Here is a 17923-nt window from a genome sequence, read left to right as displayed (position 1 = left end):
TAATTATGGCTACTAATAAATATAAATATGTATATCTAAGAATATAATGTACTGAACAAAAATATAAACGCAACATGCAACAATTTCGTTTATTTACTGAGTTACAGTTTATATGAGGAAATCAGTCAAATTTAAATAAATTAATTCTGAAATCTATGGATTTCACATGACTGGGAATACAGATATGCATCTGTTGGTCAGATACCTTGAAGATACCTTGAAAAAAAATTGCCTCACAATGTGCCTCAGGATCTCACCAAGGTATTTTTGTGCATTCAAATTGCCATTGATAAAATGCAATTGTGTTCGATGTCCGTAGCTAATGCCTGCCAATACCATAACCCCACCGCCATTATGGTGCACTCTGTCAACAGCGTTGACATCAGCTCACCCACACCTGGCCTGCGGTTGTGAGGCCGGTGGGACACATTGCCAAATTCACTAAAATACTTTGGAGGCAGCTTCTGGTAGAGAAATGAACATTACATTCTCTGGCAGCAGCTCTGGTGGATTTTCCTGCAGTCAGCATGCCGATTGCATGCTCCCTCAAAATTTGAGACATTAATGGCATTGTGTTGTGTGACAAAACTGCACATTTTAGAGTGGCCTTTCATTGTACCCAGCACAAGGTGCACCTGTGTAATGATCCTGCTGTTTAATCAGCTTCTTGATATGCCACACCTGTCAGGCGAATGGATTATCTTGGCAAAGGAGAAATGCTCACTAACATGAATGTAAACAAATACGTGCACAAAATGTGAGAGAAATAAGCTTTTTGCACGTATGGAAAATTCCTGGGATCTTTTATTTCAGCCCACGAAACATACGACCAACGCTTTTCATGTTGTATTTACATTTTTGGTCAGTATATTTTCTTCTAAAAAAATAACCGCCAGTCAGGAGCATGCAGACAGCTGAAGAGGTAGCCTACGCTTAGATAAGCAGAAAAATAATATATATATATATATATATATATATATATATATATATATATATATATATATATATATATATATATATATATATATATATATATATATATTTGACATATAATTAAGCATAATGATTATGGCTCTAGATTGCAGGAAAAAGCTGTTTCAGGTGTTTAAAAAACGTATAGTCAGGGGCCCTAGCCCCCCTCCAGACCACTCCTCAGCCATCCTCAGATTTTTGGGGTGCATACCACTCCTCACCAGGAGTACTTGCTACTGTGATTCCTGAAATGCAGGTTACTGGCCCAAAGCTCTAACCGCTATGCTACCTAATAAATTGTTTATAATAAGTCTTGGTGATTCAATAGCCTAGTTAATCATTAAATTACTTTTAAAACACTATCTACATTTGGCTCAGAGTCTGGCAGTAAGTCAGCTATCAGAGGCAGAGGATCTCTCTTTCGGGCTGCTGCTGACAACAACTTCATGTCAGTTGTTATTCTACAACATAATAATTTTGTCTTCATTTTGGCAGATGAACTCATATTGATTTCGAATGATTAACTCGTGTTTTTGCTAATTTTCTCTTGTCCTCAGGAACCAGCCAGGCAATATCAACACAACATGTAAAGTGTTGGTCCCATGTTTCATGAGCTGAAATAAAAGATCCCAGAAATGTTCCATATGCACAAAAGCTTATTTCTATAAATTCTGTGCACACATTTGTTTACATCCCTGTTAGTGAGAATTTCTACTTTACCAAGATAATCCATCTGTCTGACAGGTGTGACATGTCAAGAAGCAGATTAAACAGCATGATCATTACACAGGTGCACCTTGTGCTGGAGACAATACAAGGCCACTCTAAAATGTGCAGTTTGAATGTTAATTTCTCTATAATAAGCTTGTTGGAGGCCAACGTCATTTTAAAGAATTTGGCAGTACATCCATCTGGCCTTACAACTGCAGACCCCTTTGTAACTACGTCAGCTCAGGACCTGTACATCCGCTTCCTCACCTGCAGGGGGGGGGGGTGGCTGAGGAGTGTTTCTGTCTGTAATGAAGCCCTTTTGTGGGGAAAAAGTCATCCTGATTGGCTGTTGGCTGGACCTGGCTTACCAGTGAGTGGGCCTATGCCCTACCAGGCCCACCCATAGCTTCACCCCTGCCCAGTCATGTGCCATCCATAGATGAAGGCCTTGTTTATTTATTTGTAACTGTAACTCAGTAAAATATTTGAAAATGTTGCATATTGCGTTTATATTTTTGTTCAGTATATACATGCTTCTCATCTTGAAGATAACAGTGCTCACTGTTTCCCATAGTCGCCTTTTCCACATCTCCTATAGTCCTCAGACATGGATGGATGGACATCAAATGCTGACTTGTATCACGGGTGACCTGCCTGGGCATGTCAGCTAAAGTAGATAGACCCTCTAGCTACTCTAACTGATTGGTAGCCTGAAATGACTTATTGGTAGTTAGTTATGAGGTTGGCAGATTGGGAACCTATCTGGGCTAGCTAAAGGCAACTTCATAAAATAGCTCGGTGGCTAGTCTATTACAGAGAAACAACAACAAAACATATAAATATTTGTTTTATTTTTCAACAGGGCTAATCTGAGGGGGGATGTATGTGGCCCTGTGGGCATTACTCCACTACTCCTGGTGCACTCTTCAATTATTTAACTGTTGAAGCATTTCCTTTTTAAAGAAAACTCTCAGTTTTTGTCATAACCCTCAGTAGCTTTCATACAGTCTAAACATGAGATTGTCCAAGGTGTGGGACTTGAAGACAGTTGCTATCCATTGGAGCACTGCGATTGGTTGCCCAAAATTCTAGGTCTTAGCTGGGCTAAGATGACTGTCAAATTGATGGCTGGTGGCACCTTCAAAAAAATGTATCTAAGAGAGTTAGCTATGATTTTATTAAACACACCATTTCTTCTTGCTTCTAGCTAGCATTTAGTTTGCAACAGCAGAGGTTTGTATGAATCTTGCTGTTTGCCACAGACCTCGGCAACAATGTTGCGAAATATGAATTTGATCTCCCTCTGCTCGTGTCGGGAGAGACAGCTAGACATTTTTCTGAGCAGGGAAAATCATGCAGCAGCACCATTAATATGAGTATAAATGTCATTGCAGCGTTTGACATGACTGTGTTAGCTTTTATTAGCTGTTGTTGTCTAAAATCCACATTATGCTCTGGGGTAGGGATATAACCCTTTTGGTTCTTTGCCTTCAGTAGGTAGTATTATAGTATAATATAACCTTTTTAAATTAATCTCTTCCATATAACCAAAAGGCTCTATATAGAACGCCAAATAACCATTGTTTTTAAGAGTGTACCCATCATGGATTAAACAATGTAACCACCAATTAAATGCTTTTGAATCCATGATGGGGGTGTGCAAGTGCACACTTTAGGAGAAGGTTGGAGAATCGGGATGCAGCCATTGTGACAGTCTTCTTTCCCCACTCTTTATTGGGCTATCCAGTTCTTGGGTCCTCTGATTTCCACTGTTAGATTGAGCAGGTTTGGGATGTGGCATCGCATCAGACATGTCCACAGTTCAGATACATTACTGGGGACTAAGATGACATCAGGGGTCGTCGTGAGAAGGTGTGACGCCGGGGATGCCGCCAAGCAATCTCGCGCAGCCATCGCTGGCCTCGTGCGCCCTCGCCTGTTGAAAAAGAGGACGACACACACGAGCCCTCCCGGATCGTCACAGTGACAGTGAAATTCCTGCGCACACACTCTCTTGCAGTGCACACAGGTCCACCTTCCCCTTATCCTTCCGTTTCTTTTTATTCTCCAGCTTTCCCTCGCTCTACTCTCCCCTTACAATGACAGTTCACAGTAAAGGTGATGTTTCGACCTGTCCTCTAACGATATCAGATGCCGTTTTCAAGGTCTGCATCTTTTATCCCCTGATTCTCTGTGTGTCGCTCTGAAACACACTACAGTATACTGTTAAAACTATACACGTTTTGGATGGATTGTGTTTTGATTCTATAGTCTAAATAGACTAGCTATATTACTCAATAGGCCCTATATGTATTAGAGTTGGTTAGAAATGGTTGTATTATTTATCTCCCATCTGACGATACTTTTTGCACAATAGTTTCGACTCTTTACTACCAGCGTAGGGTACAAAAAGCGATTATATATTTTAGATTTCTTATTCTGTCTGTCTTTGAAGTTTTTAAGAAATGTAGGCATACATCACTTAATCACTTTTAAGCCCTATTAGGCTACCGTACAATTCTTCCACTTGTGTTATAAAATGGAATCCTAACCCTCCATGAGAACGTTGATGCTGTTAATTGATATAGTCCAGGTCAAGTTAAGCTCGGGAGACATTTATGATGTGTCCAAACCACCGAGTCACGATCGGAACCATAGTAATAGAATGTATCATTAGAACCTAACTAATATTTTACAGCAGATACAATTCCAAGGGGAAATGATTTCGGTAAGACATCCAGCTCTCTGGATCAGCCAAAACTCCTGACAGAGTACGTTCCTCGATGTTTTTAAGTTTGAGTTACCAACAAGACCTAGCATACTATGTTTTCAAACTATCATGGGTGGTTTGACAAACTTTTTGCAATTCCGGATTTTTGTTAACACTTTACAGTGTTGCGGTTTACTGTGTAACGTTCTACGTAACATGTAGGCCAATGAAATGACTTCACTGACACCATCCATGTTTGAGTGAACAATAGTTGGAGTCGATGGGAAGAAAAAATCAATAATAGGTTCAAAATCAAATCAAATGTAATAACATATAACCCTTTTTACAGCAGCTGATGTCACAAAGTGCTGTACAGAAACCCAGCCTAAAACCCCAAACAGCAAGCAATGCAGGTGTAGAAGCACGGTTGCGAGTGTAGGCATACTGTAAGCCTACCATGTTTCCCAATATGATGTTATTGATAATCGATAGCCTATATTATTCCTAATGTTGCATTATTGACAGCAAAATGCCCTTGATATTTCTTCATGCTATCTTGTGTGGTTTGAGAAACGTTGCATATTGTGGATTTAGGTACCAATTTGCAACGATGCCAGTTCTTATTTGTGTTCTTCTTAACATGTTGGGTCATCACAATACTTGTTACGCATGACTTAAATCATCCATGTTGGGTCATCACAATACTTGTTACGCATGACTTAAATCATCCATGTTGGGTCATCACAATACTTGTTACGCATGACTTAAATCATCCATGTTGGGTCATCACAATACTTGTTACGCATGACTTAAATCATCCATGTTGGGTCATCACAATACTTGTTACGCATGACTTAAATCATCCATGTTGGGTCATCACAATACTTGTTACGCATGACTTAAATCATCCATGTTGGGTCATCACAATACTTGTTACGCATGACTTAAATCATCCATGTTGGGTCATCACAATACTTGTTACGCATGACTTAAATCATCCATGTTGGGTCATCACAATACTTGTTACGCATGACTTAAATCATCCATGTTGGGTCATCACAATACTTGTTACGCATGACTTAAATCATCCATGTTGGGTCATCACAATACTTGTTACGCATGACTTAAATCATCCATGTTGGGTCATCACAATACTTGTTACGCATGACTTAAATCATCCATGTTGGGTCATCACAATACTTGTTACGCATGACTTAAATCATCCATGTTGGGTCATCACAATACTTGTTACGCATGACTTAAATCATCCATGTTGGGTCATCACAATACTTGTTACGCATGACTTAAATCATCCATGTTGGGTCATCACAATACTTGTTACGCATGACTTAAATCATCCATGTTGGGTCATCACAATACTTGTTACGCATGACTTAAATCATCCATGTTGGGTCATCACAATACTTGTTACGCATGACTTAAATCATCCATGTTGGGTCATCACAATACTTGTTACGCATGACTTAAATCATCCATGTTGGGTCATCACAATACTTGTTACGCATGACTTAAATCATCCATGTTGGGTCATCACAATACTTGTTACGCATGACTTAAATCATCCATGTTGGGTCATCACAATACTTGTTACGCATGACTTAAATCATCCATGTTGGGTCATCACAATACTTGTTACGCATGACTTAAATCATCCATGTTGGGTCATCACAATACTTGTTACGCATGACTTAAACCATCCATGTTGGGTCATCACAATACTTGTTACGCATGACTTAAACCATCCATGTTGGGTCATCACAATACTTGTTACGCATGACTTAAATCATCCATGTTGGGTCATCACAATACTTGTTACGCATGACTTAAATCATCCATGTTGGGTCATCACAATACTTGTTACGCATGACTTAAATCATCCATGTTGGGTCATCACAATACTTGTTACGCATGACTTAAATCATCCATGTTGGGTCATCACAATACTTGTTACGCATGACTTAAATCATCCATGTTGGGTCATCACAATACTTGTTACGCATGACTTAAATCATCCATGTTGGGTCATCACAATACTTGTTACGCATGACTTAAATCATCCATGTTGGGTCATCACAATACTTGTTACGCATGACTTAAATCATCCATGTTGGGTCATCACAATACTTGTTACGCATGACTTAAATCATCCATGTTGGGTCATCACAATACTTGTTACGCATGACTTAAACCATCCATGTTGGGTCATCACAATACTTGTTACGCATGACTTAAATCATCCATGTTGGGTCATCACAATACTTGTTACGCATGACTTAAACCATCCATGTTGGGTCATCACAATACTTGTTACGCATGACTTAAATCATCCATGTTGGGTCATCACAATACTTGTTACGCATGACTTAAACCATCCATGTTGGGTCATCACAATACTTGTTACGCATGACTTAAACCATCCATGTTGGGTCATCACAATACTTGTTACGCATGACTTAAATCATCCATGTTGGGTCATCACAATACTTGTTACGCATGACTTAAATCATCCATGTTGGGTCATCACAATACTTGTTACGCATGACTTAAATCATCCATGTTGGGTCATCACAATACTTGTTACGCATGACTTAAATCATCCATGTTGGGTCATCACAATACTTGTTACGCATGACTTAAATCATCCATGTTGGGTCATCACAATACTTGTTACGCATGACTTAAATCATCCATGTTGGGTCATCACAATACTTGTTACGCATGACTTAAATCATCCATGTTGGGTCATCACAATACTTGTTACGCATGACTTAAATCATCCATGTTGGGTCATCACAATACTTGTTACGCATGACTTAAATCATCCATGTTGGGTCATCACAATACTTGTTACGCATGACTTAAACCATCCATGTTGGGTCATCACAATACTTGTTACGCATGACTTAAACCATCCATGTTGGGTCATCACAATACTTGTTACGCATGACTTAAATCATCCATGTTGGGTCATCACAATACTTGTTACGCATGACTTAAATCATCCATGTTGGGTCATCACAATACTTGTTACGCATGACTTAAATCATCCATGTTGGGTTATCACAATACTTGTTACGCATGACTTAAATCATCCATGTTGGGTCATCACAATACTTGTTACGCATGACTTAAATCATCCATGTTGGGTCATCACAATACTTGTTACGCATGACTTAAATCATCCATGTTGGGTCATCACAATACTTGTTACGCATGACTTAAACCATCCATGTTGGGTCATCACAATACTTGTTACGCATGACTTAAATCATCCATGTTGGGTCATCACAATACTTGTTACGCATGACTTAAATCATCCATGTTGGGATGAAGGTTTGGATTCGTCTGCCGTAAGTATGCAGTGTAACAATGAGTAATTACAATACTAAGGCTGTCATATAAACTACGGGAGGATTTCTCTAATTTAAAGGCCGTAGCCCTACCATGTTTTTCCTTAAATATGATTGAGTATGTATTCATAGGGTGTTTATAACTAGTGATTAACTGTGGTGTTCATAATATCGGATGAATTGATCTTTTGAAACGAATTGCATTTGATACTGTGTAAACCGAGCGTTCCATATTTCCCTTCCACAAACCTCTCCTACTATGTTCCACTCAACTGTTTTTCTTCCATTCATCTGGGTTCATGGAAATATATCGACTGGTCTGAGAACTCTGAAACTGATTTATAGCCCGCGGCTAAATATTTGCACAGTAGTATAATACCCACAATCACAGCCAAATGTACACACTCTGTTTTGGCAGAAAATGAAAGTATGCTTTTCTCCATAGGCCTAGCTATATACAGCATGTCTTAGTTATCAATTGTTCTATTCTGTCTCTCTGATCGGCTGATACTTTGCAGTACTTAAGCAGTACTTTGTACACAATAGCTGGCTCTTTACCAACTAAGTTTGAAAACAGCTATTATATCTTGTACGTGTCTATTTCTGCCCGTCTACACTGTACAAATAAATATGGATCAGTAGAATACATATTTTGTCAATCCTTTGTGATGGATGAAATAAATAGAACATAAGGAAACTGTAACGCCTATTTGAAGGCAACTTCCTTGGTCTATAATTGTTTCTTAACGCTATACCAAGTAGACAGACATTTCGTGATATTCATGTTTGTTTGCAATATTTCGTCGTGTACATCACACCCTTCCATTTCGTGTACATTTGACTGCAAATGTTAATTTTCTCCATAGAATCGGGTATAAAAAAATAAACAACAAAAAACATACAACTATTCATTTAAGCGCGTGTGACGTCAACTTAAATATTATTTTCAAGGATTCCCTACCTTCAATCCTTGAAAATAATATTTAAGTTGACGTCACACGCGCTTAAATGAATAGTTGTATGTTTTTTGTTATAGGCCCAATCTCATGACCTCTTGAGATTTCATTGTGTTTCACTCTATCCTTGTGCTACAGGATACACATAAGGATGGACTATAGAAGCCCTGGTGTGTCACTTGTGAGGAGTTATGCAGCGTACCAGTCATGACACATAGGCCTACTATCTTGTGATCTGTCAGCAGATAAGCCAACACTTACAATGCTCTTTTGCGCAATTCAAGGATGACCGTGTTCGTTTACAGTAGTGGCACTTTATTGTGTGTGTTTTAGATATGGTACTCGGAGGACACCAGATGGGGTAGGGTGGCTCGCTCATTGTTGATAGTACTTTCACTCTGGTTTTCACTCAAAGTAGATTTCTAGTTGTGTTTTAACGGTTTGACCCACAAACGTCTGTTCTCCGTAGGCTGTGTGGGCATAAGTGCAAGAACCGAAAGGCAGACGGACCGCAGAGTGTTATGATTTTGCTCTAGTCTTTGCAAGTATCTAGTACACCGGTCGAACAAAGAGGGAAGCGGCCCCCTCAGCAGACCTTGCAGATTGTGCCGGTTTGGGTTTTACTAGTGGGCACAACTTGAACTTGACCATGGAGTCTGCGCAGGGCCCGATGCAACCCCCAACTATAGGCTAGGCCATATGTCTCAGTATTTTAGTTTTGAACAAGAGTGGGCTATTCCATTAATGCCCACCATGGCAAACAAATTAAACCACGTTCAATTTCACATGGAATGGTTTTGCTTATAGAATTGTCAGTAAGAAGGATACGCCAATGGAATCATATATTTTATGCTATACTAGCCCCTCCCCTCTCCTCTGCCACAACTTGGCCTCGAAACTGGATGACGCAGTCACCAGAGCTTTAATTGCGTTGACCTTGGAACGCGCCCGTAAATATGTCTAGAGAATGCGAGGTGACTTGGGCTGCCTGCAGATATCTTCTGTTGTTAAGTTCTCCTTTATCGCTCCTTGCGTCTCTCTATATGTTACTGCTAACCGCTCTTCTCACTAACGGAGGTCTTACCTAGGCACTGACACCTACATCACCCCATTAAACCAAAAACACCATTTGGTAGCCGTATAGGTTTTACCCACAATGTCAACAATAGCGTAGCAAACCAAGACACCCAGCCCCAGACTCACCTGGCGCGAACCTTTGAAACGCTGTTTTAATTTGGAGCATTATAACTTGGATGGCCTTTTAATTTTAAATGGACAGTATAAACGCAATCTCCATTGGAAGATGGACAGTTCGTTTCGAGTGTATCTTTCACCTTCTACCGCTATTCCTGTGTATAGTACAACAGTACATTCGTTCAAGGCCATATTTCTAAATCTTGGCAAATCTGATATTTCATGTTTTTTTGTATTTTTCCTTTGTTTAAGTAAGTTAAGTTAAGAACAAAGTCTTACTTGACGGCCTGGGTGTGTTAACGGCCTTATTCAGGAGCAGAACGACAGATATCCTCCCTTGTCAGCTCCGGGCTTGGATCTTGCAACCTTTCGGTTACTAGTCCAACGCTCTAACCACTAGGCTACCTGCCGCACCTCATATGGAGGTGTACATGTGATATTGAGAGTGATGTTGTGTCGACAACATGTTTTTTGTCATTAAGCGGACGCTCTTTTCCAGAGCAACTTACAGGAGCAATTAAGGTCATCAGGGATTCGAACCATCGACTTTTCCGTGAATGGCTCGATGCTCTTAACTGCTAGGCTACCTGCCGCCCCATTGTAACCTCTTGACAGGATAAAATGTCTTGAACGTTTTGAATGACCAACTGAACGTGACATTGTGCAACGCTTGTTTTTTGTTTAAGTAAAAATTATTTGGTTTATGTGAAATCGAAGCTTGTTGTATATGTTAATGTGACTTCTATGAAAAGGCATAATTTTCGTTATCATATGAAACAAATGTGTTTGGTAATTTCAGAGTAAAATATTATATTATATCTAGGATACATGCAAATCGAGAATTGCGTGTAACCAGTGCATCATTGATGGCAGGAATTTCCTTTATATAAAAAAATGTATTTTCCTTTCGAATGATGAAATATGTAACTAAATCATGAAGGGTTATTTCATAACCGAGGACAACACAGGCTTTTCAGTCACTAATCACATGGAATTTCAAGTTCACTGGAAACAAATGTCAATGTAGTATAATCATGTTTTACATTAACGTTAATAACGTCAATATAATATGGATTTTAAGTGGTTTTAGGCAAATTATGTTTATCGTTTTAAACCATGAGATGTAAAGTCTAAAAATGTTGGCTCTATGTTTAGGCGAATTGGCGTTATTGTTGAACTCTTATAGGTTATAGGCTATTTTGTTGGTGTTTAGCCTAATTGTAAACACTTTGACGTTCATTTCTGTATGTTGCTATACAGAGCTTTTTAGGAACCTTATTTTATGTTAATGCTCGCTTGAAATGATGCTTTTACTCTCGATATGTTTTGTTTATTGTTAATGACGAATCGTTTTGGCCTTACAAAAACGCAAGTGGCTATAGTGAAACATTTGTCCAAAAGTGATAGTCATCAGGAAGTCGGTGGGCGAACCTGTTGCCGAGTTTCCTGATGATTCGATCTGAGTCAACTTGATGGTTAGTGAGTGACTGGATATTCCCTATATAGCCTACTGCCGACGTCTTGATAACATTTGTGTTGAACATAATGCATTTTCTTTTGTATGTTAACTTGAAAAAGTTCCACGGCCTCGTCCTTGGGATAATAATGTTTAGGAAGAGTTCATGTCACCAGAAAGATAGTTATCCTACGGGAGCTGGCTGGCTAGCCTAATCCGTCCTCATTGAAGACTGGTAACATTCGAACATACAACAGATGTGGACATGGATCGTGGCTGAAGTTGAACTGCAATTATCTGTAGGCCCATATATTTACTGGGATTCCATTGTGCCAATAAATGATTTAACATGTAGCTTACATAGCTATAGTTTTATCAGCCCGTTAACAAAATGTTTAAGACTTCTACTTTGTGACACTTAGACTCAAAGCGAATGTATAAGAGAGCTGTCAGTCAGGGGCGATTCAAGAGCCACCCTGTTGACTCATTTTCCAATTTCCTTTTTATTTTAATCTTTAGTGCCACATCACGTTGCAGTCCGGAGAACATGGAACAGTCATGTGCCAGGCCGCCCTTGTGGTTCACTGGCTCGACCGCAGAAACATATTTGTATTCCTCTGGCTATAGTTTTTCTACCACAGTTTAGTTTCACATCACACCATAACAAATGGATAAGGCACATATTGGTTTCACGTTAGGGCTTGAATAAAATATACCGATTGGAAATTGTCCCCCATCTTTGCAACGTATTGTAATAGTCATTGTTATTTGAAAATAGTAATATGATGATAGTTCATAGCTTAACAAATGGTTTTGATTTTTCTTTAATGGCGTTAGACTTCTTTTTGTAGGCCCATTGTTACGTCGTATACAATTAAAATTGTATTATTTGCCGCGCAATGACAATGCCAGTCGAAGGAAGCTAAGCATTTCCGTGCTCTTGGTAATGACCTCACAGACGGGTCTCCCTAGCCAGTAGAATGTCTGGGCCAGGTTCATATGGGGCATGGCGGTGGTCTGTTCCTCGCTAGGATGTCTGGTCTGGTCAGACCACTGGCTCAAAGCAGACCGCATATGCGCGCGCCGCTGTCGGTGACAGCTCCTCATTTGTTTTGATTACAGGCCCGGCGCTAGAAAACCAGGGTTTGAGAATTAACCTCGCTTCAGATGGCTATTTATTTGACTAGTTCATGTAAATATTGAATCTACTATACTACAATTTCGAAAGTTTGATTTTGGAATATCTTGGTGGGTCTTTAACCCATACCAATGTGAGCAAAAATAGAAAGTAATAGCGTTGGAACGTGATGACTCACACCTGATTCACAAAGCCGTTATATTTGTATCATAGCTTCTTTGTTATCGGTTAATTAGTCCTCATACACATGATGGCTATTGAACGTATTAAAACAATCTCTTATGTCAAATATATTTGATAACACTGAGTCGTGTCGTTTCACGATATGAATCGAGTAGCATTTTCAAATCTGTTTTTGGCTTATATAAAGATAAGTTAAACACCCAATGTGGGAATCAAATGGTGAAATACCAACTTATTTGATCACATAGATTCTCGGAATGTGACTTTGATCAAACATATAGAATAATCTTAAAATACCTCGCCAAATGGGAGGATAATTAATAGTTCCTTATCGTTTTAGAACAAAGCCTGTGGGATAGCTTTATGCTGTAGCACATATAAGCCTCACATATAATTGTTAGTCAACGGGTTGATAAAAAAAAACACACACTAATTTCAATATCGCAATAATAGATTGACGTTTCACAACAAACCGGTAGGCTACAACGCCATCAATCTGTATCTATGTCTGACGAATTAAGGCTGTGGATGTCTTTTTAGTTTAATCAGGAAGATATAAGTGGGCTACTTTTTAAAGAAGGGGCCGTAAGACAAACCTAACATTTTGATTATTTTGGAACTGCTAAACTGCTGAGCCAGACTATCCGAACAGCCTGAGGGAGCCTATTAATGCGTTTTAAGATTAATTTTGAGTCCCGTTACCACATCGCAAGGTAAACCAAATCTGAGTGGGCGACCAATTGCGTAACATAAAGCTACAAATAATATCTGTTGTCTCTCGTTTTAGCTGACGTCTGATAGGGTACGACAGTTTTTATTTAACTATTCGCAAAGTCCCTCATCAATCCAGAATATTCAAACAATAGGCATACAAAGAAAGAACTGGTCTGATTTGATAATTAATATGTCTACGTTTGTTATTAGGCCTACTGTTTAATGGATAATGTGGACTCTGCACGCGATCTAGTTTTAATATCGAATAGGCTAAATCAATGGTAGTAATTTAGCTGTGGCTGAGGGCTGAGGCATTGTCTGCTTTTATTAATATTATTATGACGTGATAATAGGTAAGAATACCTACAGCAAATGTTTTCCTGAATTCTATATGAGTGCATCACAATAACAGTATTATGACGCGATAATCGGCAAGAATGCCTATGGAAAAATTATTGAATTCTATATGAATTAATCATTGCGCACTTTATTTTTGGTCCATTTGTAGTCTGAAACTAACTTTGACATTTGACTACTTGCATCATTTAATTTAGGCTTATCTGTGATACACCGCTGAAGTTCACAAACTACAACCAATTGACCATATTGTTTCTTGCGTTATACTGCAGCGGAAAAAATATGCTGTAGGCTTGTGTATTTTCTCCCGACGCAATATAATTGGAAAGAGAGCCCCTGGCCGTAAACACCACCAAGCAGACAAGCAGACAAGCCAACGACACGTCTATCCTTCTTCTGAGAGATCACATCATTTTTCACAAGTCTTCGCTAAAACTCTCCAAAACACCAGATTGGCTTGCAAATGCAACATTCCGGTTACTTTTCCAATGCGAGACACATGATGCCTAAAACGGTTTACTTAGACACAAAGAGAATAAAACGTTTGCGAAAACAAAATGATAGTAAAAGTTTATACCCTCCAAAGCTTTCATTCGGCCAGGAATTCTCACCCCTCTTCTGCCCTTTTCAAGAACAGACCGGTCCTTCAAAGACTGAATAACCCAACAGACTCGTCCGCTAGACATCAACTTTCAACTTGACCTTGGCCTCTAGCCGCGTCTACCCAGTAGGCCATGTAAAAACCAACTGCGCCAAACTTGATGGCTATTTTCTGTCTTTGCATATTGTAACGCGAGGGGTATGGTATTTGCAGTGCAAACTAACGTTATATCCGAATTCTCACTAATGTATTGAATGCTCGAACCTGTATCCATCCCTCTCACTTGAGTGATAAGAAAACGGGGCGTTTTGATGGAATCACCCATGGATTTGAGCCAATATATCTTTAGTTGCAAAATGAGATGGACGTTTTCCAAGTCTATATTTTGTTGTTGTTCTAAATAAAGCCTTGTTCATTTTAATTCTCATCGGATTATTCTCTATCACATGCGTGTCTTTTGGATGAGTCATCAGTTTTCCCCACAGTGGTTCGGTCTGTTCAAACACTGTTAGCATTAGTAGTTCATCTCCATCGTCTTTTAAGGGATACTAGGAAACGTGTCCTTGGCGAACCATTCCTTATGCTATGTACTACTAGTCGAATTATGTGAAATGTATTAGGGTTTGAATGGATTATACTTTGTGGAATTAATACAGGCCCACAATCTTCAAAATAATCAGCAATGACATTGTGTCGTAGACATGATTACACGTACTTCCTTTATGTGCGTAAAAGCAACGTGTTTGGATGATTTTAAGTAGGTGAATCACCGCAGTCGTCTGAAACAGTCTGGACAACTAAGTTCTTTTGATTTGGCTTTCAAATTATAAAAGAGGAACCTTTTCAAACAAATGTGTCCGTCACACAGTTAGGTTTGAAGTGTAACCTTTATATAGGAGTCATAGGATAGTATATTTGTTGTTTGTTTTAGATTTACTCACGAAACCCTCTCGTTTTTGAGCGGCAAAAAGACAAGCCAAATCCCTTGATAGGTACGGTCATCTGACAACACTGCATTTTTCTACATTTAATTATCTGCACTGGGAGATGTTTATCTTGCTCTTTGCATATCACGTGGGCCCTTCTTGGCCAATGAAGGCGCGACCTTGGTTGCACCAGGGCACGTCAGAGTGGTTCACTCTCTCGGAATCAGTATCTCCTTTTTTCAGTCTCTGTGCTTTTTTAAAAAGAGCCAGAAGCCTCAATGTTGGATGTCGTGCTATGACAACGTCACTGCTCCTCCGTCCTCGCTGGGTTGACCCGTCGGTAATGTTCCTCTACGATAACGTTTCCGATGAAGTGAGCAAGAACATGGACGCTGGCGGTGGTGGTTTTGCGGGAGGCAACTTTGCGGCGAACCAATGCAGAAACCTGATGGCGCACCCCGCGTCCCTCGCTCCGAGCACCGCGTACTCGTCAAGTGAGGTCCCCATCTCCGGTATGGGTGAGCCAGCCAAGCAGTGCAGCCCTTGCTCGGCTGCGCAAAGCTCCTCCAGCGCGTCCCTGCCCTATGGATACTTCGGTAGCGGCTACTACCCGTGCAGAATGTCGCACCACAGTAGCATAAAGTCGTGCGGCACGCAGCCCCCCTCTGCATACGGGGAGAAGTACATGGACACGTCCGCCTCGGGCGATGACTTCACCTCGCGGGCCAAGGAGTTCGCCTTCTATCCGAGCTATGCGTCGGGGCCATACCAGCCCGTTCCCAGTTACCTGGACGTCCCCGTGGTACCAACTATGAGCGGGCCAGCAGAACCCAGACACGAGCCCCTGCTGCCCATGGAGAGCTATCAGCCGTGGGCTCTGACTACAAACGGGTGGAACGGACAAGTCTACTGCACCAAGGAGCAGCCTCAGCCTCACATGTGGAAATCCTCCATACCAGGTACAACACAAGGAGCTAGCCCTCAGGTTTTTACGCAATAAACCAGACAGTGTTTTCAGTGTGTTTTTATAGTTATATGTACGAAATATTTTGGCCTTCATGTAATGCCTAATGTAACAACATTTTCGAAACGATGCATTTTTTTGTAAAACTGTCTTGTATGATAGCATTCTGGCAAGGCTACTATTGTAACCTTCTTATACCATATCTATTTTGTTTTCCGTTTTTCTCCACCAGACGCAATGTCTCACATAGGAGGGGACGTGAGCTCCTTCAGACGTGGAAGAAAGAAGCGCGTGCCATACACCAAGGTGCAACTGAAGGAACTTGAGCGCGAGTACGCGGCCAATAAATTCATAACGAAGGACAAACGAAGGAGGATATCGGCCCAGACTAATCTATCTGAGCGACAGGTCACTATCTGGTTTCAGAACAGACGCGTAAAGGAGAAGAAGGTGGTCGTCAAAGTGAAGAGCATCAGCTAGTTCTGAACGATGGGAATTGAGTACACACACACACACTCACACACTCAACATGCTCTTCACGGTTTTTGGTTGGAACAGTTGACTCATTATATCCCACCGATCATGATTCACAAATGTAGGTCTATTTTGCCAAATGCGTTCCGGGACCTTTTTGGAACGAATATGCATAAAAACTCTGGACCTTCCACCTTTACTTCATGATGTACAATATTGTTCGCGGTGAATGGATCCCAAAGCAGAAAGGGGCGTGTAATTTTTGCGACTGACATGCAGTACAGGAAAACAGACACCCTTCAGAGGTGTGTGTTTTAGTTTCTCATTTTATCTGCAACTTCACCGTGTGGAGGAAAAAAAAAACATTTGGAAATCCACAGGAAGTGACGGCATTTAGGATTTTAGCTTCAACGGTTAAATATGAATCCGTTCCATTTCCCATTCAACACACCACTTATCATGTGCATCTTAATTGAAAGTTAAGCTTTTTTCAAATGGTTCTCATGCTCTCACTCATAACGAATCCATGGTGCATTCCCTCTAGTAATGCATAGATAATGGTTTGTGTGCCCATATGAACCATAGGTTTTATATTGTGTGTGTATTCATGTGGTTGTATATGTAAACTATGCAGACAAAACTATACAATTTCAAGGCATCTGTGTGTGTCTGTAAAACATGTCGAAGGATTGACACGACAATCCGGCCCAATAAAATATGGACATTGTTGAATCAATTATATATATCCACGACTTCTGTTTTGAACATCCATCCAGTATATTACAGAGAAATTGTCCAGTTTTTGGTGACATTTTGATGTCAATTGTGTCATTTTGTCATAGCTATTCAAACGTGAAAGGATCAGTCATAGGTTGGTTGAAGTTATGCTTTGATTCAGAGGCAGTGTGAGAGGCTCGAGTAGGTCTGTTTACGGTGTGTAAAGAACATGTCTGACCGCGGTGATTTATGCGTCACTGCGGAAGGTCCTCGTTTAGCCGTACTGGGTTACTCTGAGCTGTCGTTTTTTGTACGTTAATTCCATGTGTCGCCTGGTTGTGATGGTATTACGAAGAGTCTGAATCTATCTATTGAGTGCATCAAAAATGTATATTTCTGGAGAAAGATCAAATAATGGAAGTTGGTTTTGAGTGTATGTGACTATAATGCCAACATCGCCATCTGCTGATGAAATCGTC

The 17923-nt window shown here is 40.1% G+C and overlaps 1 protein-coding gene across 1 annotated transcript; it reads left to right on the top strand.

Moving 5' to 3' along the window:
- Positions 1-15564: 15564 nt before the first annotated feature.
- LOC118375512 (homeobox protein Hox-A13a-like) lies at positions 15565-17438 on the top strand. The gene is made up of 2 exons (XM_035762095.1): positions 15565-16248; positions 16486-17438. The coding sequence occupies exons 1-2, from the start codon at positions 15585-15587 to the stop codon at positions 16731-16733; spliced, it is 912 nt and encodes a 303-aa protein (XP_035617988.1). The 5' UTR covers positions 15565-15584; the 3' UTR covers positions 16734-17438.
- Positions 17439-17923: the final 485 nt, after the last annotated feature.

Source organism: Oncorhynchus keta, chromosome 19 (assembly GCF_023373465.1).
Source record: "Oncorhynchus keta strain PuntledgeMale-10-30-2019 chromosome 19, Oket_V2, whole genome shotgun sequence".
NCBI classification, from domain to species: Eukaryota; Metazoa; Chordata; class Actinopteri; order Salmoniformes; family Salmonidae; genus Oncorhynchus; species Oncorhynchus keta.
The sequence above is the reverse complement of the archived record's forward strand: the minus strand, read 5'-3'. Positions and strand labels throughout refer to the sequence as shown.